At 40.0% G+C, this 22,493-nt stretch overlaps 3 protein-coding genes, 3 non-coding genes and 1 pseudogene across 6 annotated transcripts; 4 read left to right on the top strand and 3 right to left on the bottom strand.

Annotated features, from left to right (window-relative positions):
- Nucleotides 1-1,446: 1,446 nt before the first annotated feature.
- On the bottom strand, nt 1,447-3,043 carry LOC125587616 (UDP-glycosyltransferase 71B6-like). The gene has a single exon (XM_048758415.1). It carries the CDS (start codon nt 2,050-2,052, stop codon nt 1,618-1,620), a length of 435 nt encoding a protein of 144 aa, XP_048614372.1. The 5' UTR covers nt 2,053-3,043; the 3' UTR covers nt 1,447-1,617.
- A 7,268-nt stretch (nt 3,044-10,311) lies between these two features.
- LOC106405895 (UDP-glycosyltransferase 71B6-like) lies at nt 10,312-11,464 on the bottom strand. Its single transcript, XM_048757474.1, has 2 exons — nt 10,654-11,464; nt 10,312-10,547 (listed from the first exon to the last, which is right to left on the bottom strand). Exons 1-2 carry the CDS (start codon nt 11,462-11,464, stop codon nt 10,312-10,314), a joined length of 1,047 nt encoding a protein of 348 aa, XP_048613431.1.
- A 4,390-nt stretch (nt 11,465-15,854) lies between these two features.
- LOC125588198 lies at nt 15,855-15,957 on the top strand. The gene has a single exon (XR_007324590.1). It is a non-coding gene; the product is annotated as a small nucleolar RNA Z157/R69/R10 (small nucleolar RNA).
- A 61-nt stretch (nt 15,958-16,018) lies between these two features.
- Nucleotides 16,019-16,107, top strand: LOC125588199. The gene has a single exon (XR_007324591.1). It is a non-coding gene; the product is annotated as a small nucleolar RNA R11/Z151 (small nucleolar RNA).
- A 43-nt stretch (nt 16,108-16,150) lies between these two features.
- On the top strand, nt 16,151-16,261 carry LOC125588200 (annotated as a pseudogene).
- Nucleotides 16,262-16,339: 78 nt separating this feature from the next.
- LOC125588205 lies at nt 16,340-16,465 on the top strand. Its single transcript, XR_007324596.1, has one exon. It is a non-coding gene; the product is annotated as a small nucleolar RNA snoR80 (small nucleolar RNA).
- A 2,256-nt stretch (nt 16,466-18,721) lies between these two features.
- Nucleotides 18,722-21,883, bottom strand: LOC106402798 (histone-lysine N-methyltransferase ATXR2-like). The gene is made up of 14 exons (XM_013843589.3): nt 21,692-21,883; nt 21,484-21,562; nt 21,299-21,384; nt 20,946-21,214; nt 20,713-20,825; nt 20,595-20,626; nt 20,283-20,416; nt 20,020-20,107; nt 19,853-19,901; nt 19,705-19,759; nt 19,484-19,623; nt 19,308-19,384; nt 19,130-19,186; nt 18,722-19,035 (listed from the first exon to the last, which is right to left on the bottom strand). Exons 1-14 carry the CDS (start codon nt 21,773-21,775, stop codon nt 18,889-18,891), a joined length of 1,410 nt encoding a protein of 469 aa, XP_013699043.2. The 5' UTR covers nt 21,776-21,883; the 3' UTR covers nt 18,722-18,888.
- Nucleotides 21,884-22,493: the final 610 nt, after the last annotated feature.

The raw sequence follows: 22,493 nt of genomic DNA, 5'->3' as shown, positions 1-22,493 counted from the left end.
TTTTTATTAATTCCATTTTACTTTAAAATTTAAATTTTAATATATATTTTATTGTTTTTTAAGGTCGCTCCTAGGAAAAAGGGACGTGTGTTGGGGATTGGTTCCGTCAACGATGTTCCGAGAGCGACTTCCTCTTATGGCCAGAGACGGGATGATGAAGTCTCTCAGCTGCGCGACGTGTTGGAGACGACACAACATCAGCTGACGTCGACACAAAACGAGTTGGCCTCGACAAAAACGTCGTTCACAGCTCGTATGAGTGGTCTCGAGAACTTCTTGGACGTCATAGCGGCCACAAATCCGGAATGGGAGGCCATGTTCAGGACCATGAAACAACAAAACCCCATTCCAGGCGAGACATCCGTGCAAGTCAACGAGGCAGATCTCTCGAGAAGGAGCGAGGAATTCTACGACGCGGCAATGCAGCATTAGTTTTTTTTTGTTATTGTATTTTAAAATTCAAAACTTATTTATATATTATATAATTTCATTTTGATTCGGCCAAAAAAAAAATTTCTATTCGATTTAATTTCAATTAAAATTTTATTAATAAATTAAATAAATATAATTTTTATTTTATTTTTATTTATAAATTCAGTAAATAGAAAACAAAGTAATTTCGTCGCTAATTCTCGATGTATTAACGAGGAAAATTAACGACAAAATCTCGAGGAACTATTAACGAGGATTTTACGTGGATTCTATTTCGTATACTTTACGATTCAATTACGACGAAATATTTTCGTGTTCTTTACGTTTTTATTACGACGATTATATTTAGAGGTTTTTGCGGGTCTTTTACGACGAATCCTTTTCGAGTTTATTACGAGGAAGCACAACGACCGCGTTACGTGGAAAGCCCACGTGGTCTTTACGAGGAAAACTTAATTCTTCTTTACGAGGAAAATATAACCTCGCTAATGGACGAGGAAATGGCGAAGAATCTTCTCTTACGACAAACGTATAACGACGAAACGCCTTTTATCGCCATTTCCTCGTAACTCTTCTTTTACGTGGAAATAACGACGATTTTGGCCGTCGTTAAATTTGTGTTTTCTTGTAGTGATGGTACTTTCTTTTAAAGACAAATACAAAAATGAAACTTAATAATTTTAAAACTAATCAAAATTTATACAGTACTAATTATAAGCTTTACAATTGTTTTACATAAAAATAAATAACCACGATAAAGAATATATATAGATCTTAACTTATAATTTAGTTAACTTTTTATTAATCTTACTAATATCCTACATAAAACTCCAATAAAACACAACAAAATATTTCAAATATTTTTAAATTTGCATTTATGTTTATAATTCTATAACAAGTTTCAATGTATATCATATTTGTTCGATTTTAAAATATAAATATAAAAATTAAACTAATATTATAGGGAAAAATTCGGGCGTAGCCCGGAAAACTGGTGTATATAAATATAACTTATGAAGCATAGAAACCGATAAAATTACTTTGGTGTTACAGGACTACCTTTATATTGCAACCCAAAGTCACAAACTAACGTCTTGGGAACAACCTTTTAGAACACAAAACCTCAAAGTCTTCCATGTTCTTTTAGAATACACTAACTTGAAAATACATGTCATGTTTTTCCAGCTAAGCGATATTATCCGCTACGTCTTGAAGAAACTTTCGTAAAGCAATGCGTGACGATCCACCGTCCATCAAGGCGACAGTGCATTTCTCGCTGATCTCCTTCACTCTCTTCCTCACGTCACTACCCTGCTCCATCAGAACCCTTATCCCTCTCTCAATTTCCTCGGCCGTAACGAGTTCCATCTCCGTCCTCCCCAACAAAAGATCTCCTCGCCAGTACTTCCTGATCTCCACCGACAATCCAAGCTCCTCTACCATCTCAAAGGTGTTGAACTTCTGTTCAGCGTAAAGAGGCCAAATGGCCGTGGGAACTCCGAACCACAGACTCTCCAGCGTCGAGTTCCACCCGCCGTGAGAGATGAAACCTCCGACCGCCGGCTTCTCCAGCACGGCCGCTTGTGGGGCCCAGCCAATCACCTTCCCTCTTGCCTTCATATTAGAGATACGTGGGCCGTGACTCTGAAGCCCGTGAAACCCATGAAGACCTTCAAGACTAAAAGGAAAGACTTGAAGAGCAAGTTACTTTCAATATATTCTAGCATATTTACATTAAGTGTTTAGGAAAATTATCATTATCTAGTGTTAACATTATGTTAATGTTACCACTATATATATATATATGCATATTGTATTCTCTTATTAAACACAACACAATAATAATCATATTCTATTCTACTTTACATGGTATCAGAGCATTCGATTCTTAGGGATCTAAAATAAAGCTTCCGCAAGTTTTAAGCTTTTGATCATGCTTATCATCGGTGGTGTTGACGATGAAAGAGATGATGGTGCCGAAGACGATCCAGATGATGATGAGGTGAAGCAACATAAGTTTGAGTTTGTGTTCACGTGGGGTTTGTTGGATTTTAGTTTTATATTCCAGTGGTTTTTTTTCTTTTTTTTTGGTTTTTTTTATTTGTCTGATTATTTCTTGGTTTTAGTCGGGTGAGTGCAAGAGAATACGAGGGTTTTAGTAATGCTAAGGGTTTATGATTTCACATGGGTTATTTTTGTTAGAGATTTTCTATAGTTTAGAATTTCTCAGAGTTTACTTTGAGATTTTATTGGTTATAGTTTAACCATTACAGGGGAGTTCTAGTAGAACGCTTTAGGTCAAGTTGTTTAGTCCAAGTTATTGTAATGACCCACCACTCCCACCATCTCCACTTCTTTCTCCAACCCCACCACTTCCACCTTCTTCTCCACCATCTCCACCTTCTTCCCCACCATCTCCATCTTCTTTAAAGCTTGAGAAAGAGAGAGAGAGAGAAAGAGAGAGAGAAGAAGGAGAAGAAGGGAGAAAGCTCACCTGAGCTCGTCGCCGGAGCAACCGTGCGCCATGACCACGTTCAGCTTACCACCACCGATAAACACCCTAGGTAATCGCCGGAAACCGCATTCCTTAAGCTCAGTTTTGTTTCCGTTTAGTAAATCTCCCATAACTTCCTAACCATTGATCATCTCATGCATTCAAGACCACCATCGTGTTACTCTCGTCGAGACGAAGCCGTAGACACCAACCACGCCTCAATCGGAGCCCGGACGAAGCCGCACGCGCCTCCGGAAGTTTCGCCTCTGCGCACGCGTGAGGTACACGCGCCGCCGCCGGAAAACGTCGCCACCGCCGGACCACCGTCCCCCGCCGCCGGAATACCGCCGTCGCCGCCGGTGACCGACACCGGTGACTCGCCGGCGACTCGGTCAACTCAGTGAGTCAACTCAGTGAGTCAACTCGGTTGACTCGGTTGACTCGGTTAACCGATCGGTTAGCCGGTTTAAATTGATTTCGGTTCGGTTAGGGTAAACCGGTCGGTTTAGTCAAATCGATTTCTGGTCAAAGTTTGACCGGGTTGACTTTGACCAGCGGGTTGACTTTTCCGAAAACCTTGACCAGTTCCGTTTTCGACCGTTCGAAAGGCGTTCTGACTCAGAATTTCGATCTGATTTCAGATATGGAGTCTATTTGAGCAGCTGGAGTTCATAGACAACACTTTTCTATTGCTAAGGTGAGGGTCTATTCCCGAATTTCTCTTACACGGCTTAAGACCTCGAATAACTATAGTTTATTTCTAATGTATTCCGTCTGTGTGAAATCGAGTCTATCATTGCTTGTTTAGTTTTAGGTTCTTTGCATAAACCGGAACTAGGGGGTTAGAGGATTCAACATTTATTGTTTCACTTAATGTAAATTCTTAGCTAGGATTGTTTTTGTTTGGAGACGGATACAGAGACGGATTTCTGTATGCCGGATTGTATGGAGGTCACGGCCAACTTTAGTCAACCGGTTGAGCCGTAGACTGGAAGTGTCGATAAATCGTCTACGGGCGTGTGTTACCGAGCACTTTTTCGGTGTGTGTATGAACCGAGCACCTTTTCGGTAGTGTTTTGGCCTGTTAGTGGGCGGCGAGTGTGCACCTCACTAGGACCATTGTTTGTTGCTTGAGTACTTTAGGTACTGTGTTTGACATGCATTAGAATTAAATTATATTTATTCGGAGTGCTATGTCCGGGTCCATGGACTTCGGGGTGGCATCCCATACCTCACTGAGCGATTCCCCTGTCGCTCACCCCTCACTCTTCCCCTTTTTAGGTGAGACAAACAAGTATGTGATATTTGGACGGACTTGGTGCTACTGGACTTTTTTTCGGATTTTATTTGGTCATGGGTGAGAGTTGTCGGGTTTATGGGCTTTTATATTACGGGATATTGTTGGTGGCCCGTCGTCTTTAGTGTCAGGGAGACGGGTGTCACATTGTTGTATGATGACGCGTCGGGGGTGACACGCTGTCCTCCATATAGGAGGTGACAGGTGTCACAATTTGGTATCAGAGCGGGTTCCATCCCGGTTCCGTCCCGGGATGGCGGTCAGGGGATTCGGTTTTCAACGTTCTTTTTGTTTTAAAAAATATATATTTATTTATATATTTGGAAATTCTTTTAGCACCATTATGTCCAGTAATTACTAACTCAATTGTCTCTTTCAATGACGATGAGTAAAAATCATCGTCATTCGTCCTTCGACTAACAAGGTTCTCGACAGATGTTCAGCAGTTGCGTGAAGTCCAAGTTCGTCAGTTTTCTCGGGAGTTATCAGTTCTTCGGTCATGATTTCGAGGCTATCCAGGAGTGGATATGTGACGTTTCTGCCACCAGCCCACTTCAAGCAATCGTTCCACGAGTTTTGTTAGTGGAGACTATGTGGTGTGTGGTATGAGCCATTGGTTGGCATGTGTTGTTGTGTGTACGAGTATATTGACTATTTTGGAGATATATTTGTTTTGTGAACTCGTGGAGATCGCTTTTGAATTGGGGTGCAGCAGCTTGCGTTGTGTGGGTGTTGGAGTTACACTTTGGTATGTTTACCAATTTTGGCAGTGTTTATCGTCTCAGAAATGTGTCAGTTTGGACAACTGACATAGGACATTGGGAGCTATTTATATCCATCGCAGTGTACCAGTTATGCTTGGAGGGCCGATTTGTTCGGATATTCATCAGAGATGGAGCTACGTTTTTACGATGTTATCCTTGGGATGGATTGACTGTCACGGCATCAAGTAGTGTTGGATTGCCTGAGGGCAAGAGTTTCGATTGCTGGAGCAGATGGAAGTTGTTAGTGCATGCATGCTACATACTGAGGAGTTATGGGATATAAGAACAGAGAGATTTTTGGCTACCATTTCAATGGTTAAGGATGATGGACAGCATGGGCTGCAGGATCTTCCGGTTATTGCAGAGTATGAGGATATATTTGTGACCTTTGGAAAGGCCACCACAAGACACATGAGACGCTCTTGCAATTTTATTTTATTTTGGAGCAAACAGCACTGGTTTCACGAGTTTCTTATCGTCTATCACCAGCATGGATGACTGAGTTGAGAAAGCGATTGGAGGAACTCTTTGATAAGGGATTTATCAGATCGAGTTCTTCCCCATGGGGAGCATCATTGTTGTTGTAAATAAGAAAGGTGGGAGTTTCAGATTTTGTATTGACTACATAAACTTGAACATGGTAACCATCGTATTGACGAGTTGTTAGAAGAGCTTAATGGAGGTTCATCGTTCTCGAAGTTTGTCTTGGCATCAAGATACCATCAGATTGCTATAGCTGAGGAGTATGTACGGAATGCAGATTTCCGTTATGGATATTACGAGTTCGTAGTGATACCATTTGGGTCGACAAAGGCACTGTTGCATTCATGAAGATATGAATGACGTTTTCGTTAACATTTGGATAGGTGTGCGATTGTATTCACCAACGACATCCTGATTATTTTGGAATAATAGGAGATTTGTGAGCATTTAGCGGATTGCGTTGGATAAGCCTGGAGAGCATCAGTTGTTCGCTAAGTTGAGGAAGTGTAGCTTCTGGCAGAGGAATGTTGTATTTTTTTGGGTAACATGGTTTTGGAAGCAGAATTTTGATGGATTCAAAGAAGATTAATACCGTTTCGGGAAGGTCGAAACCTAAGAGAGCTACAAAGATCTGCCGTTCTTTTTGGGTTAATAGTGTACTACTGGAAGTTCATCAAGGGTTTCATCGGTATAGTAATGTTAAAGACGCGGTCTACATGTAAAGACGTTAAGTGTGGTTGGATAGATTTTTGTTCGAGGAGTTTCACTGAATTGAAGCACAACTAATGAAGACACCAGTTTTGGGTTCTACTGAGGCTGAGGCTTACTGTGATGTGTCAGATACTGGATTGGATTTAAATTGAGGTATGAGGATTAAGTCATTCATATGCATCACGCCAGAGAGGCTGTAGTGGTATTTGCGTTATAGTTTTGGAGATCGTGATTGTACGGGAAGGAAGTCCAGATTCTATGGGATCATTAGAGTATGATATTTATCTTCACTGATTAAAAATTGCACTTGGGCAGTGCAGTTGGATTGAGTTTGTAGCAGACTATAGTTTGGATATCGCATACTACCTGGTAAGGACAACCAGGTGATAAATGCCTTGGGTAGGCGTATGAGCTGTATCTCAGGAACCAAGAAGGTTCATGAGTTGGAGATTTGCTAGTCTCAGGTTGGGTGCCATTACTATCAATGGAGAGACAGATGTCCTTGGGACATTGGAGCAGGCAGTTTTGCTTTGGAGGATACACAAGCACAAGTTAGCATTCTGGATTGGTTGAACAGATCGAGATTGGGAGTATTGGATATCATACAGCTCTGAGCAGGATATACTTGTACCGAAACCGAGTTTGTGTGTTGGACGATAAGTTGTTAAGAAAAGGAATCTTACAACAAACATATCACTCGTGTTTCTCTACGCAGCGGGAACACCAAAGGGTACAAAGATATGAAGAGTTAACTATAATTGGTGTAGTATGAAGATGTTTGTAACTACATTACGTCGCGGTGCCAGACCTGTTATATGGCAATGACAGAGGATCAGTTATCTATTATGTTATTTTTGAGCTTGCTTTTGCCGGAGTAGAAATGAGGCATGGTGATTATGGACATTGTTATTGGATTATAAATCACCATATGTGGAAAGGATGCCACATGGGTAGTCATGGATAGACTTACCAAGTCAGCCCATTTCCTAAGTAATTAAGAAGACAATCAGAGCTAATTAATTGGAGCAGACCTACATTATTGAGTTTGGGAAGTTTCATTGATGTCAACATTGTATCGGATTGGGAATCGAAGTTCACATCTACATTTCAGAGAGCCTTTCGGAAGGCACTTGGGACAATACATCTTATCACCCGTTGACATATTGTCAGTCAGAGAGGACTACTCAGAACTTAAAGGATATGTTCAGAGATTGCGTGGGATGGAATTTCAGAAAGCATCTACCTATACCAGAGTTTTCCTATATCGACAGCTATCTTTTGAGTATTAAAAAAAAAAAAATTATTATATGAGGATTATTTATGGTAGACCTTATAGTATACCACTTTGTTGGACCAAAGTGGGGGAGCAATATGAGTTAGAACTATTAATGGTTCAAGAGACAGTAGAGCAAAGGACATACTCAAGGATTGGCTTTCGGAAGCCCATGACGTCAAAAGATTTATGCAGCTAAGCGCCGTAAGGATTTGGAGCTACATATGGACACCTAATATACCTGAAATTCAGGACATTTCAGGAGGAGCCTAAGACTCAGAAGATAAAGGAGCTTAAACCGAGACACATGGAATTGTATCATGCACTGGAGTGGATTGGATTAGTTGCTTGCAGTTACTTTATCAGCAGTATATCAGCCTTCTAGGACTTGGTTCATATGACAGCATTGCAAAAGTTGAGAAGGCGCTATAATTATTTTGCAGTTGACGTCAAGTGAGTTCATAAAGATTTTATGGACCTTATCATCTATTGAAGATTTTGGATCATCAAGAGAAAACAGTTCGGAGAATGTCGACCGTGCTTGTCCGAGTTCGTTGGGAGGGAGATAAGACTCAGGAGGAGACCTGAAAGGCCGAGCGAGGATTAGTATTCGAGGTTTTGGAGGTTTTGCTACGATAACATTGGGCATGTCAGCTTATGACTTGAATTCGGGGACGAATTCCTTATAAGTGGGGGAGAATTGTAATGACCCACCACTCCCACCATCTCCACTTCTTTCTCCAACCCCACCACTTCCACCTTCTTCTCCACCATCTCCACCTTCTTCCCCACCATCTCCATCTTCTTTAAAGCTTGAGAAAGAGAGAGAGAGAGAGAGAAAGAGAGAGGGAAGAAGGAGAAGAAGGGAGAAAGCTCATCTGAGCTCGTCGCCGGAGCAACCGTGCGCCATGACCACGTTCAGCTTGCCACCACCGATAAACACCCTAGGTAATCGCCGGAAACCGCATTCCTTAAGCTCAGTTTCGTTTCCGTTTAGTAAATCGCCCATAACTTCCTAACCATTGATCATCTCGTGCATTCAAGACCACCATCGTGTTCCTCTCGTCGAGACGAAGCCGTAGACACCAACCACGCCTCAATCGGAGCCCGGACGAAGCCGCACGCGCCTCCGGAAGTTTCGCCTCTGCGCGCGTGAGGTACACGCGCCGCCGCCGGAAAACGTCGCCACCGCCGGACCACCGTCGCCGCTGGTGACCGACACCGGTGACTCGCCGGCGATTCGGTCAACTCGGCCGAGTCAACTCAGTGAGTCAACTCAGTGAGTCAACTCGGTTGACTCGGTTAACCGATCGGTTAGCCGGTTTAAATTGATTTCGGTTCGGTTAGGGTAAACCGGTCGGTTTAGTCAAATCGATTTCTGGTCAAAGTTTGACCGGGTTGACTTTGACCAGCGGGTTGACTTTTCCGAAAACCTTGACCAGTTCCGTTTTCGACCGATCGAAAGGCGTTCTGACTCAGAATTTCGATCTGATTTCAGATATGGAGTCTATTTGAGCAGCTGGAGTTCATAGACAACACTTTTCTATTGCTAAGGTGAGGGTCTATTCCCGAATTTCTCTTACACGGCTTAAGACCTCGAATAACTATAGTTTATTTCTAATGTATTCCGTCTGTGTGAAATCGAGTCTATCATTGCTTGTTTAGTTTTAGGTTCTTTGCATAAACTGGAACTAGGGGGTTAGAGGATTCAACAATGATTGTTTCACTTAATGTAAATTCTTAGCTAGGATTGTTTTTGTTTGGAGACGGATACAGAGATGGACTTCTGTATGCCAGATTGTATGGAGGTCATGGCCAACTTTAGTCGACCGGTTGAGCCGTAGACTGGAAGTGTCGATAAATCGTCTACGGGCGTGTGTTACCGAGCACTTTTTCGATGTGTGTATGAACCGAGCACCTTTTCGGTAGTGTTTTGGCTTGTTAGTGGGCGGCGAGTGTGCACCTCGCTAGGACCATTGTTTGTTGCTTGAGTACTTTAGATACTGTGTTTGACATGCATTAGAATTAAATTATATTTATTCGGAGTGCTATGTCCGGGTCCATGGACTTCGGGGTGGCATCCCATACCTCACTGAGCGATTCCCCTGTCGCTCACCCCTCACTCTTCCCCTTTTCAGGTGAGACAAACAAGTATGTGATATTTGGACGGACTTGGTGCTACTGGACTTTTTTCGGATTTTATTTGGTCATGGGTGAGAGTTGTCGGGTTTATGGGCTTTTATATTACGGGATATTGTTGGTGGCCCGTCGTCCTTAGTGTCAGGGAGACGGGTGTCACATTGTTGTATGATGACGCGTCGGGGGTGACACGCTGTCCTCCATATAGGAGGTGACAGGTGTCACAGTTATGGACCATCCGAGTTAAGGACGATTGTTCGTGGAGTTGCAGTTGCGCCCACGGGATGTATTTCCATTGTCAAGACCAAAGAAGAGCTGAAGTTTTCATCCCTCCTTGTCTAAGTTGAAGTTTATTCCCGAAGGAATCTACTGATTTGTTTTCCTCGACATAGTGTCCACGACATACGTGGTCTGCTTTGTGATTGCAGATTTGCGTGTTGCATCCCACGTTTGTCGTGCGGGGGAGTATTAGAGATACGTGGGCCATAAGATATGTATCTTACGGACCAAGACTGTGAAGCCCGTGAAACCCATGAAGACCTTCAAGACTAAAAGGAAAGACTTGAAGAACAAGTTACTCTCAATATATTCTAGCATATTTACATTAAGTGTTTAGGAAAATTATCATTATCTAGTGTTAACATTATGTTAATGTTACCACTATATATATATGCATATTGTATTCTCTTATTAAACACAACACAATAATAATCATATTCTATTCTACTTTACACTTCATCCCGTCAATAAACCCTTCTGGGAGAATCTCCTCCAAGTTGGAGAACTCACGAGGAGGTTCCTTCATTACATTTGGAGATGCACGGCGGAGAGACCAGAGAAACCGGTGGCCGCTTCCCTCAAGCGCGGTGGCGATTTCTCTCGCTTGTTCCTCACTGAAATCTCCCATGCTCCCGAACAGGGCCGGTCCTGGGCAAAGCCGGATGAAACATTCGCCTAGGGCCTCCAAATTTTTTGAAAAAAACTACATAAACATAGGCCTCCAAATTTTTTAAAAAAGCCCCCAAATTTTCTTAAATTTTTTTTTCAATGAAATCTTTACGAATATCGCCTAAGGCCCCCGAAATCTCGGGGCCGGCCCTGCTCCCGAAGCAGAGGAACACTACCGAACCAGCCGGTTGCTCATCGAGCCATTCCAAAATCTCCGCTTGTGTAACGTCCGTGTCGTTTTTGAGGTGCAACACTGGCCCCACTGAGTAGGCAGGAGGAGTGTCACTATCACCGTTGGAGAGAAACTTCAACGCATGAGGTTCGAGCTCAGCAACAGTATTTACTAAAATGCCCTTGGTCTCTCTGAATCTTCTCGCTTGAGTTCGGAAGAACGAGAACCACTCCTTTGATTTGAATATGTAAGGAAGACATTTCAACGGATACGGACGAGTCAAACTCGGAACCACCAACTCAGCGTACATGAACTGCATGTGAAGCAAGAGTCCAAGAAAGCCAGCGTTGGATGTGTAAAACAAGTAACTAGGGACCCCGAACTCGTCGGCCACATCGATCATGCACGTGCAGTACATGTCGACCACAAATCCAGCGAGACGAGGCGAGTCAGGTCGAGTCTGTTCGAGGAGTTTTGCAACCGCGTCTTTGACCAGTGGCTTCAGAATTTGGACGTGGGAATCAGTTGCCGTTAGGTCGGTGGGTTGTTCTTCTCCAGAAATTACTTCGTAACGGAGACGGGTATTGGATGCGGCGGTGAGAGCGGCGATTATAGAGGTGGTTTTGGAGTTGAAAGATATGATGATTACGGTGATGGAGAGGCGGTTGTTTTCATCGAGTAGTCGCTCCGCCATCTCCACGGTGGCCATTAGATGACCAGTTGCCGGAGAAGGAATGAATATCATCTCCATTTTCATTTTGTTATTGCTATTTTGGTGTGTTGTTATCAATTGAAGAGAGGAGATAAGAAGATAAGAAAATAATAACAATGATAATTTTTATGTGTTCATTGGTGAATTTTCAAACTCATGTTTGACTTGTTTGTTTCTATATACAATTTTACTTTCGTATATGGTTCTTCCAACAAGTTAATTTCAATAGTCTTTTCAAGGTTAGAGAGGTAAGGAGGATATTGGTCCCATACCACGTTAGATCTTCACATTGTGTTCAATTATGTTGTTCGTAACCATGAAAAAGATGCTTGTACTATACTAATATATATAAATCTATCTCCACTTTAAACTTCAAAGTTCAGAGTATAGTAAAAAGATAGCATTGACGACTGTTGTTGTAGTCGACCTTAGGCCACCTTTAACGCTAGTTGCTTAAAGGGTGGCTAGCAATTTTTTAATTTAAAAAAAAAAAAAAAGAGAAGAAGAAGAAGAAGAAGCGCTGCTTCTGCGGCTTGTTTAAGCGTCCGTTGTTTGTTCTGTTTGCGGGTCCCACTGACACGTGGCGGCCCGTGATTGACCTTTTTTTTAAATTTTTTTTGTTTTTTTTAAGTCAGAAACAAAAAATTAAAAAAAAAAATTTAAGCACCCCTAATGGGTTGCTAGGGTTAATGATGCCCTTAATTGGGCGTTCTATTTGGCCCCTATTTTTGCCCAATCATACTCATTATATTCTATGGTTAACTTTTCTTTTTGTCCTTTTGACATCGAAAAAACTAATTTATTACTCAAACTTAAGGTGATCTGGGTAACCAGACTAAAATATAACAACCAACAAAACATAGTTTTATATGGAAAGACCTCGCATGAAGCATCCCCGATCCTAAATTGGATCGTTGGGACGAGCCATGGTGCGAGGAGACGCACCAGTCAGGTCATCAGACCTAAGGACAAGCGTATCATGGCTCAATGACAAGGTTAAGGGCATCAGGAAGCTGAGACTTAACCAGGATGAAGTAAAGGGAAGCTTAAGAGAGCTGGGCGAGTGATCCGGTAGCTGGACAAGGCCGAGAGCAAGCTAAACCAGCTGAGGATAGTGTGGAGTTAGCTCACTCAGTCTTGGGTAGCTCACTGGAGCTGATAGACTAGCTCACTCAGCTGGGAATAGTTGGTGACCAGCTCAACTCAGCTCGGTGGAGTGTTATGGTCCGAGCCGGTGTGGTCGGGTAATGGGCGGTTATGGGCTGGTGGGATCTTGACATGAACCACCAAGGGTCCGTGGGTCTTGGTCATTGGACAAGGGACTCAGGATGGTGTTCTGGGCCTGATTTTCGGACAGCCCAAAGGAGAGGAAGAGCAGTTGGGCGGTTTTACCGAAAAGGTGCAAAAGGGGCAGTTTTGTGCCCTTTCCCTTTAACTGCTTGTGCCGGTTTCTTCAGGGCAGTTGGGCGTGGCTTTCTCTATAAATAGAGAGTCCCTGGCACAGAAAATGGCACGAAAATCCTTAGGCAAAGCTCTGCCAAAATCATATCAGAAAGAAAGAAACAAAGAGAGCAAGGGACCGGCGGTTAGAGAAGAGGAACGTGGGTGTTGGTGTGGTCTTGCCGGCGAGATCTGATCGTGGGAAGGCCAGGGGATCGACATGGATACCAGACAGAAGGAAAAGGAGAAAGAAAAGGAGAAGGACTTGCCTCCAGGGGAAAGAACACCCAAGGTTAGTGGTGTAGACTGCAAAGGACGGCCCCGGGCCTACGGATGAACCATATGGACTTGTGGTCGGATCGCTATGCAGATAGATCCATTCTCTCTACTTCATCTGGATCATATGTTTCTATCATGTATTGTGGTGTTATTGGATTGATTGAGACATGGAACACTGGACCTAGGCCTTGGCCGGTCCAGGGACAAAGTCTTAGGCCTTTGCCGGACTGATCTATGGTCGGATCTCACATCTCGGGTTGGATTTGTTGAGAACCGATTATGGGAATCTCTTAGTTGGGAATTATCATGAATTATCATGGTTTTTAATTAGTTTTTGGGAATTTATTTGAGTATTTGGACAGATCCTAGTTTAAGGAACCGAACCATGCCATTCTAGTCTTGATGTTTAGGGTATCGGCCTTATGTGTTTATGATCTGATTTGTGTGGTTACAGGAGCGGACTTGGACCGTGGTAAAGGAAAGATGCCGTGAAGATTCAAACCATGGGAAGATGTGTGGTGAATGGGTCATTGTAGATAGATGTGAAGTATTGATAGCCTATTGTGCAAACTATGAAATTATGATAGATTAAGTGTGTAATCTAGTAGTATGAACCTATGAATGATGTATGGATCTCTTTTATTATATATATACAATCGATTTGCCCCTTATGTTCATTTGTTAGGATTGCATGATCTTGAACCTCACTTAATGAATTTGGACTTAGCATCTAAAGACTTAAGAACAATCGGAATCAACTATATAAATATGGGATGTTAAGGCCGCGGATCATGATTGAGCTTAGAGCCGGGATCGGGCCTTACATCGCAGTCCTAGCTTAAGAATCTAAAATCTAATTTTCCGCTCGTGGAATATGGGTAATCTTGAAGTCCAGAAATCATATATGCAGAGTCTCTATCCGCTCTGCCAGTCACGAGGTTTCTTAATAATGACAATCAAATCTTTACAATCCGTTCCAAATCTCTGGCATGTCGAGTGCTGAAACATATCCTCCATCGCCTATAGTGCTTTCAGTTCTGAGTGTAAGGCAGACTCTCCATGTGGGTTGTTTTGTGTCCCCATGAGATGAACCTCCCCAAACTATCCACCCAAACCCATCCAGACCCACTGAACTGTGTCATAGATGTCCATGACCCATCTATGAGGCATATATTACCCAAGCTTAAGACTTGGGGTTCCTCTAAACTATGTTCTTGTGGGTTAGGTGGCACCACCTCATTTGCATTGAATTATGCATGACACTCACTCTCTGCATACTGCACTAGTTCCAAAGGATCTCTTTCTATCCTCCTAAAGAGTTTGTCATTTCGAGCCTTTCAAATATACCAAATTATCCAGGGATAGAGATCTCTGTCTAATTTTGGTTCGATAATATTGTCCTTCCTCCATAATAGGTAGTCCATATTAGCATAAATGTTCGGTACAGGAAAGATCTATGGATTTGTTGGTATTGTTGATAAGGACCAAGCTTGTAAAACTAGGGGGCACTCGAATATGTCATGAGTAACAGACTCTTCCGGTTCTCCACATCTCGGGCAATAGTCATCACATCTCATATTACGCAGCCGTTTCAAATTCCTCGTTACTGCCACATGACCTGTAATCAATTGCCATATGAGATGATATATCTTCCGAGGCGCATTTATCTTCCAAGCAAAAGCTTTAAGTTTAGTTATACTGGGTTGCAACACCTCTTTCTCTTCCTGTCTTTAATAAGTTTCAGGCTATCCAATATCCAGATTTGACCGTGTATTGGCCGTTCTTAGTAAAATTCCAACAGAAAGTATCACGACGATGCGTTATGTTTATGGCCAAACTCCTTATGAGAGGTATATCAGTAGGTGCAACATAATCCTCCAATAGTCTAACATCCCATTTTTTCGATTCTTGATCAATAAAGTCACTTACTCTCATATTCTCAGTGGCGAAGCCAGGTTAAAGGACGAGGGGACAGGTGCACCCACAATTATTTTAAAATTTAGTATTTTACATGTAGAAACATCAAAGTTTGGTTAGCTTATATGGTAAAAAGAAGTATATGCACCCTCAGTTTCTCAGGTTCGATCCTTGTCTAACGTATTTTAAAACTTCTCTATCAATAGTGCACCTATAACTTAAATGGGCTAGATTCACCCTGCATATTCAGGTGTACAAATAGAGCTGAAAGACGAGCCGACCTAGCTGGAGTTGAAGGGATCCAAAGATCTTCCCATACTTTAACTACTACATAACCTCTGAGTGTATCTTCCGTCTGATTCCTAATTGCAATAGTTTACTAACCGCAGAAATACTGGTCCTCTGTTCGTAAACGAAGGAAACAAACAGTATTTATATATAGCCAAAATAAATATTGGTTTAACAAAAGGTATTGCTGCCTAGAGGAGGTCAATTTCACACAAAACTATGGGCTTTTAGTCGGCCTAATATTAAAGGGCTAAGATTTTAACTATTGGGCTGTGTTGGAAGCAAAACCCTAAAAAGATGTTGTAGCCGCTAGTCGGTAAGGAAAACCCTAATGCGCCTGTGTCGTATAAATATGGTTCGTCTTCTACAATGAATTGAAACACCATAGCTGCTGCTTGTATATATTCTCTTTATACTTAGCTTTACAATGAACAATAGGAGTTTTTGTTTCATTGTTTTGTCGGTTATTATTGATTTGTTTTTGGATTGGTGGCGGGTGCGAAGAAGGGATATGGTGATGAAACGAATAATTTCGTGGACTAGAGTTTCCGATCTGGGCTCTTCACCCAGTAGTTGACGATACATCCCTTGGCTGTCTGAGTATCCCTCTTCTTTTTTCTTACCTCCACCACAATCATACCTTTTCTTAAAACTTGATTTTTTTAGATATGGCCGATGAGGATAAAAACAATTATCTTAGCGGATTTCAGTGAGGTTTTTCAAATCAATGATCTGAATTGTTACACACACTGAGGCTATTTCTTAATAACTAATTTGAAAATAGTTAATTTTGTTAGTTTTGATGCGATGATGATAAAACTGCACGGAGGTGCACGAAGGGCAGTGGACAAAGCAGAAACTGTTTTGCCGTGAGCTCTCTTAATTAAACGACTTCTCCTTCCACTGAGCATCAATTAGAATTTTTCACCTTCGATATTTTCAGTTTGTCCTTTATATTATGGTATTTTTAATTGAAAGGAGGCGTCTTTTACCAATTCTGAAGGATAAAAACAGTTCCTTTAGGTATAATGGCATTGACGCAATATTGATTTGTGGTATATCCTGATCATCTGGCCTTTTCTATGTTATTTGATCCTGGAAATGCCTCGCATATTTTCTGTTACACTGAAAGTTATATGCAATTGCCATTGGTTGACTTTCAGCATGCTGCCTGATTAAAGTGAGTACAACTCAGTGGGTAAATTCCTCACTTGTCTGAATAAACAACGCTCAAAAAATTTCTGAAAGAAAGCTCAAATTTACTGCTCGTCTGGATATTTGAACCTATAATCGGCATGACCTGATTCTTCATTTTACGAGTCAATGGTCCTCATCAGTTCATACAATGCACATGAGAAGAGGATGAAAGACGATTTGATTAGAGGAACCTGCATCAACGCTGCCGTTTGGCTTGGTGGCTTGTTTAGCCTTTTCTTTTTTTTTCTATTATTATCATGACTAAGAGACGAACTGTCAAAATATACCTGCCTAATTGTAAGAGTTCGAATATAGAATTTAAAATTAACAGATATTTGAGTATGGTTTTAGTACAAGTCTGTATGTACTAATTAAAACCGTTATCATGTGTTAGGTGTAAGAAAATAGCCGATTTCCTCAAACGTTAGAGAAGCTATAGAACACGCATCCAACTTTGCATTGTTCTCAGATAGATCACATCAGCCAAAAGAAAATCAATCATGTATACATGAAGCTAAACCTTAGCTGAAATCTGCAGAGAACCAACTTTTATAAACTGCTCCCACAAAAAAAACGCTTTCACATCACCTCCCAATTAGGGATGTTAATATGGGCTACCGGGCCTGTTTAGGCCCTGTCCGTTTAGATCCTGTCTGTTTTGGCCTGTTTAATGTCAAGTCTGTTTAGATCAGTTACCCGTTTACACCCGTTTAATGTTAAGTCTATTTATGTTGATAGCACCCGTTTAGACCCGTTTAATTTTTTTTTTGTGAATTATTTTTTTTGTCAATAATCTTTTATCATATCTTTATACAATTTTTAATAGTTTTTATTTTTAATAGTTTTTATTTGATTTTAAAACTTATACTAATAAATAGAAATTCCAATTAAAGCAAAATTTGAAAAAAATACTTTACTTTTATTAAATGTTAATCAGTTCATAATATCATAGAAAACATCAACAAATTTTAAACACAATTATAACCTAAACTTTTTTCTAGAAAAAAAACACAAACTATATATTTGTTTGTAACACAAACTATATATAATATAACTATTTTGTTTCAAAACAAAAATTATAAAAAAAATAATCTTTAAATATAATTTTTTTTTTGAAAAAAACTCATAAACGGGTTTAAACGGATATACCCGTTAATGAGACAGATCTAAACGAACGGATCCGTATAAACCCGTTTATTTTTATATCATAATAAACGGATTACGTGTCCGCCCGTTTATACTAAAGCCCGTTAGACCCGCGAGCTTCAAACCCATTTTAACATCTCTACTCCCGATACTATCCCCAGCAGAACAATGAAACAAATGGCATATGACGCTTCTCTTTCCTTCCACTCGTAAGGGCATCTCCAACCCTACTCCAAAATCCACTCTAAACTCCATTTTGCAGTAAAATCATATCCAACCTCACTCCAAAATCCACTCCAAAATGGAGTAATAGATATGATTACTCCAAATATGGAGTAAACCAACTCATTACTCCAAAATGGAGTTGAAATTTTTTATTTATAAAATGGTCTTCCATATTTAAATATTTTCGTTTTTAATAAAATATTATTATAAATAAATATATAAATATTATTTTACTATATATATTATAAAAATTACTGTTAATATTTCTTAATTATATAAATATCCATCTAATGAACTATTTTATGCAACAAAATATATATAATATAAAACATAAAAGACCATACATATAAAAAATAAAAGATAAACACCACACAAAAGATATATGATATAAAACATAAGAGATCATACATATGAAAATGGACTATTTTGCAAATAGTATAAATGAAAGATGATATCACTAATTTTTTATTAACATAAAACATAATATATTAAAAATATTCTATTTTGGAGTAGGAAATTGAGTAATACATTGGAGATGCTCTAAGCATCAGCCTTGTCTTGCCAAGTCAGCTTTAATCAACAGAAATATTGAGGTCCTCTCCGTTTGTCGCTCTTACTCCTACATCATTAGTTACCTTAGAGCATGGTTAACCTGAAGTTCTTAGAATATAGTTATTAACGGAAGTTAAGAAACTGTTTCTTAACTTTTAGCTAAAAACCTTATTCTAAGAACTCCGGGTTAATCATGCAGATGGATCAGAGTATACATAATAAATAAGTGCTTTCGTCTATGTGCTCCAAAGGTGACCAAAACTAGATCCTAAAGCATAAAAAGCCGTTACAAGCTGAGTACTAATATTGTAAAGAAACTAGTTTAAAATAAAACTGAAGTTTATATAGTAAACAAACACTTGTTCCTTAAACCGGGAAAATTTCCCTAATCAGGTTCTAAGTAGGCAAAATTGAAAATGTTATGGCTTCAAAAACATTGAAGTAATAATGCATGCAACTGATGAATCTTCCAGACATTTAGGGCACTTGCAGGTGAAACCGTAATCTGCAAGTAATGCTTGTCTCTCTTCGTACGGAAGCTCCTCGTCTATATACGAAATCGTCACCTGTATTCATCATATAAACACTCAAAAAAATAAGCTACTGTTTATATAAAACCATTCAATTACAAGTCTAAGAGAGAAGACAAGATGATTGTACCTCTTCGTTCTTGCTGATGCGTCTTAACGCAATAATAACTGCTTGTCCGTCTCTGTCCTGCAAAACCAACCACAAGAGAGAGTAGATAGAAACTCTTAAGAGAGAGTAGAGACATTGCAACTCCAAATCCTTTTGAGGTGTGTTAACCATAAAGAAGACAAAAACGAAAGAACGTTACCTCTTCTCTTTTGAAGGCTTTTGCATTAGGGCAACATGAATGGTTCATACAGCTCTGCAGAGGGAAGAAAGCCGTTCCTGACACAAATACAGATGAATGTAACAATGTTAAACCGTGGTTACAAGCTACATAACTCCTCTTTTATTAAGGAAACACTGTTTCACATCATTTCTAACCTTGGCAACAGTCAGAATACTCATCACCGAGAGCATCTAGAAACGGTCTTGTGATTTCCTCAGCTTTGTCCTTTTCAGCGTCTGGAAGATCATCAATATACAAGAAATAGTCCTCTACTGGTGATGCTACCACCAAGTCTCTGCCAAAGATTGGTATCCTCATCTCTGAGTTATATTTATCGTACTGGTAAGAACATAGAAAAGGAAGTGGTGACTCTTACAGGTTATTCAGCTCAAACATGCCGATGATATTCCCATATATATCAAGCGAGAAAACTTTCATGTGTCAAGGAATGACTCTCTGCAAGTAGATTATTATACAAAGAAACAATGGTATAGATTATACATCAAACTGATGAAGGTGGATACGGGCTTCACATTCTTTGTCAAATATGGCTGTCTTCAGGAGCTCCAAAGACTGGAGATAAAAGAATATAGCAAAACAGTCAGGATTTGAAGCTAATGAAATTAACATAAGACATGGCAAGCAAACTCAACCTTCAAAAAAATATAATAAATACAAATGAAACACATACCGTGCATGCAAGATCCTTTATCTGCGTTCTGAAGGCACCTTCATCTGACGGATCAACATCATCTGGCAACGCGATACAGTCCCACCACCTACCAAATATAGAATTAGACTTGTATATAAATTCTATTCTTGTATGAACATGAGTTACTACCCGTATGTGATTTGGATCACATTCAGAAACCATAGACAAAAAAGAAAAAGCAAGCAATTCATGTTCTTCAATTATCAAGACTATCTAATGGCAAAATCAACATATATATATACCTTCTTTTGTATCCAACCGATACTGGTTTCCATGCCTCCAAGAGTAGTGACTGTTTTGACACACTCTGCTTCGCTTGTTTGTTAACATGTTCTGCTTTAAGCTTCCTGTACCTTAGAATGGTGAAGGCAATCGCCTAGCCATGATAATCCATTATCCAGAACTTGTTAGTTTCTTTTTTTTTTTCTATATATACTAGAGAAAAGAAAAGGTCACAAACTCTACAATAAGCTCTATCACACAGTAAGCTAAAACATGTTAAAAGATTCATGGGGCACTGTCCAAGATGGTCTAGAGGCAGACATAATATATACCTTTGCAGCCAGGAGAAAGATATCATTTGTCTCTGAAAATTAAGAAACTAAAGATATAAATACAAAAAAAAAGAGAGTCAAGTTCAAAGAGACTATTTATAACCAGCAAAGAACTTACCATTAGAATGTTTAATAAACTCTCCACGAGCTTCTCTAGATATTGATTCAGACCTCTCACCAGTGCAGAGTAGAGAATGAGAACTTTCCCAATCTGCCTCTGCGCATGATCCACTATGTCATATCGAAACAACACATTAGCAAACAGCGAACACATGTAAAAACAATAACCAAAACGAAAGTTCAAGACATCAAACGGTTCAAGACATTAGTAAACAGCGGACATAATCAAACCTGCAGTAAAAAGCCTCTTGGCATCCTCCTGGACACGAAAGAGGAGAAGGCAAAGGAAACTTGTCAGTATGAGGCAAGGCCATTTCACCGTTCATCAGAGAACTAACAACTCCTTGTGGAAGAGAATTATGATTTGAAGTACTGCTTTCAGAACCACCACCACCACAACAACCAGAGAGGCCCATGTTCTTGAAATAGAGTTTCCTCCCGATTTGTTTCTCTACTGATCCGATGAATCGGAAACAAAAACTGCAGACCAAACAGTCCACCTGGAGATGGAAGGTGATTCAGACAAGTCAAGTGAATCAAGAAAGAAGAAAACTTAAAAAAAAAAAAGAACAAGTTGAAGTCACCTTGTTGGATGAGTGTTGGATACCAACAAGAATCTCATCTTTCAAAATGAGTTCATCTTCCTGAAACTCTGAGTTTGCATAGACACCTATACTACCAAAGGAAGAGAAGAGAAGAGGTTGTATTACTACAATGACAAGAAAGATTTTAGCTTTTGAAAGAAAGAAGCTTTGCTTTTGGGAGGGACCTTTTCCGAAGGTGCCGTTATGTTTTACTAAGAGGCCATGGCATCTTCTACTGCTTATTAGCTGATTGAAATACTCCTCCTGAGCAATTATAGAATAATAGGACGCAACACATATAAAATAGATAAATCAGCTATTAAGCGTGGTCTTGAGAGAAAAATAAAATAAAAAAAAGGATCTTGGCGGAGGAGGGAGAGAGGGAGATTTTGCCTGAAGTTGGAGACTTGGAAGCGGAGCAAGAAGACTGGCGACTTCAGCGGCGGTATTGTCGTTCATATCGCAAAGAGAAGCCATTGGAAGGAAGTGACGGAGATTTTCTCAGACAGAGGGGTTGCTTTGTTCTCAGACTTGGCTTTACTTCTCCACTCGACGGCGCGTTTTACTCCAAAAACCCCAGTAGATAAATAAAAAATAATTATTATTTGCCAGCAAATAAATACTTTAATTATGAATATCAAATAGAGAAAACGACTAGGATAGCATTAAAAACGTTTTTGTCACAAATATAGCCTCTAAGAATAAAAATGATCAAAATAGCATTTAATATTTTATCAAAAGAGATAGATATACACTTATATCTCAATGGTAAATTAATTTAGACATTAGGGTTTAGAGTTAAGGGGTGGGTTTTAAGATTTAGAGTTTGGGTTTTAGGGTTTACAGTTTGGGGTTTAGAGTTTATGGGTGGGGTTTAGGGTTTAGGGTTTAGAGTTAAGGGGTGGGGTTTAGGATTTAGGGTTTAGAGTTGGAGAATGGAGTTTTAGGATAAAATTTCAAATTTTGAAAAATAAAAAAATTTAAATTTTTCAAAAGATAAAATGCTATTTTGGTCATTTTAATTTTCGAAGGGTTATTTTTGTGACATAAACTTAGAAATGTGCTATTTTGGAGATTTGCCCTATCAAATATCATATTCTACCACTGTCGTATTTTCACCGGTCGTAAAATAAAATACGGACGATCATATAAAAATGCTGCACAAATTTACTTGAACACATATTGGCCAGTACTT

Source organism: Brassica napus, chromosome C5 (assembly GCF_020379485.1).
Source record: "Brassica napus cultivar Da-Ae chromosome C5, Da-Ae, whole genome shotgun sequence".
NCBI classification, from domain to species: Eukaryota; Viridiplantae; Streptophyta; class Magnoliopsida; order Brassicales; family Brassicaceae; genus Brassica; species Brassica napus.
The sequence above is the reverse complement of the archived record's forward strand: the minus strand, read 5'-3'. Positions and strand labels throughout refer to the sequence as shown.

Bases quoted from the DNA above. Each gene is read 5' to 3' on its own strand.
- LOC125587616 (XM_048758415.1), bottom strand. From the start codon at position 2,052: ATGAAGGCAAGAGGGAAGGTGATTGGCTGGGCCCCACAAGCGGCCGTG.
- LOC106405895 (XM_048757474.1), bottom strand. From the start codon at position 11,464: ATGGAGATGATATTCATTCCTTCTCCGGCAACTGGTCATCTAATGGCC. The intron at 10,548-10,653 runs GTAAAGATTTCA...TGGAGGCCCTAG, and splicing joins GGGGGCCTTAGGCGATATTC to GCGAATGTTTCATCCGGCTT.
- LOC106402798 (XM_013843589.3), bottom strand. From the start codon at position 21,775: ATGGCTTCTCTTTGCGATATGAACGACAATACCGCCGCTGAAGTCGCC. The intron at 19,760-19,852 runs GTATCCACCTTC...GACACATGAAAG, and splicing joins TGACAAAGAATGTGAAGCCC to TTTTCTCGCTTGATATATAT. The intron at 19,385-19,483 runs GTTAGAAATGAT...TATTTGTGTCAG, and splicing joins GTATTCTGACTGTTGCCAAG to GAACGGCTTTCTTCCCTCTG.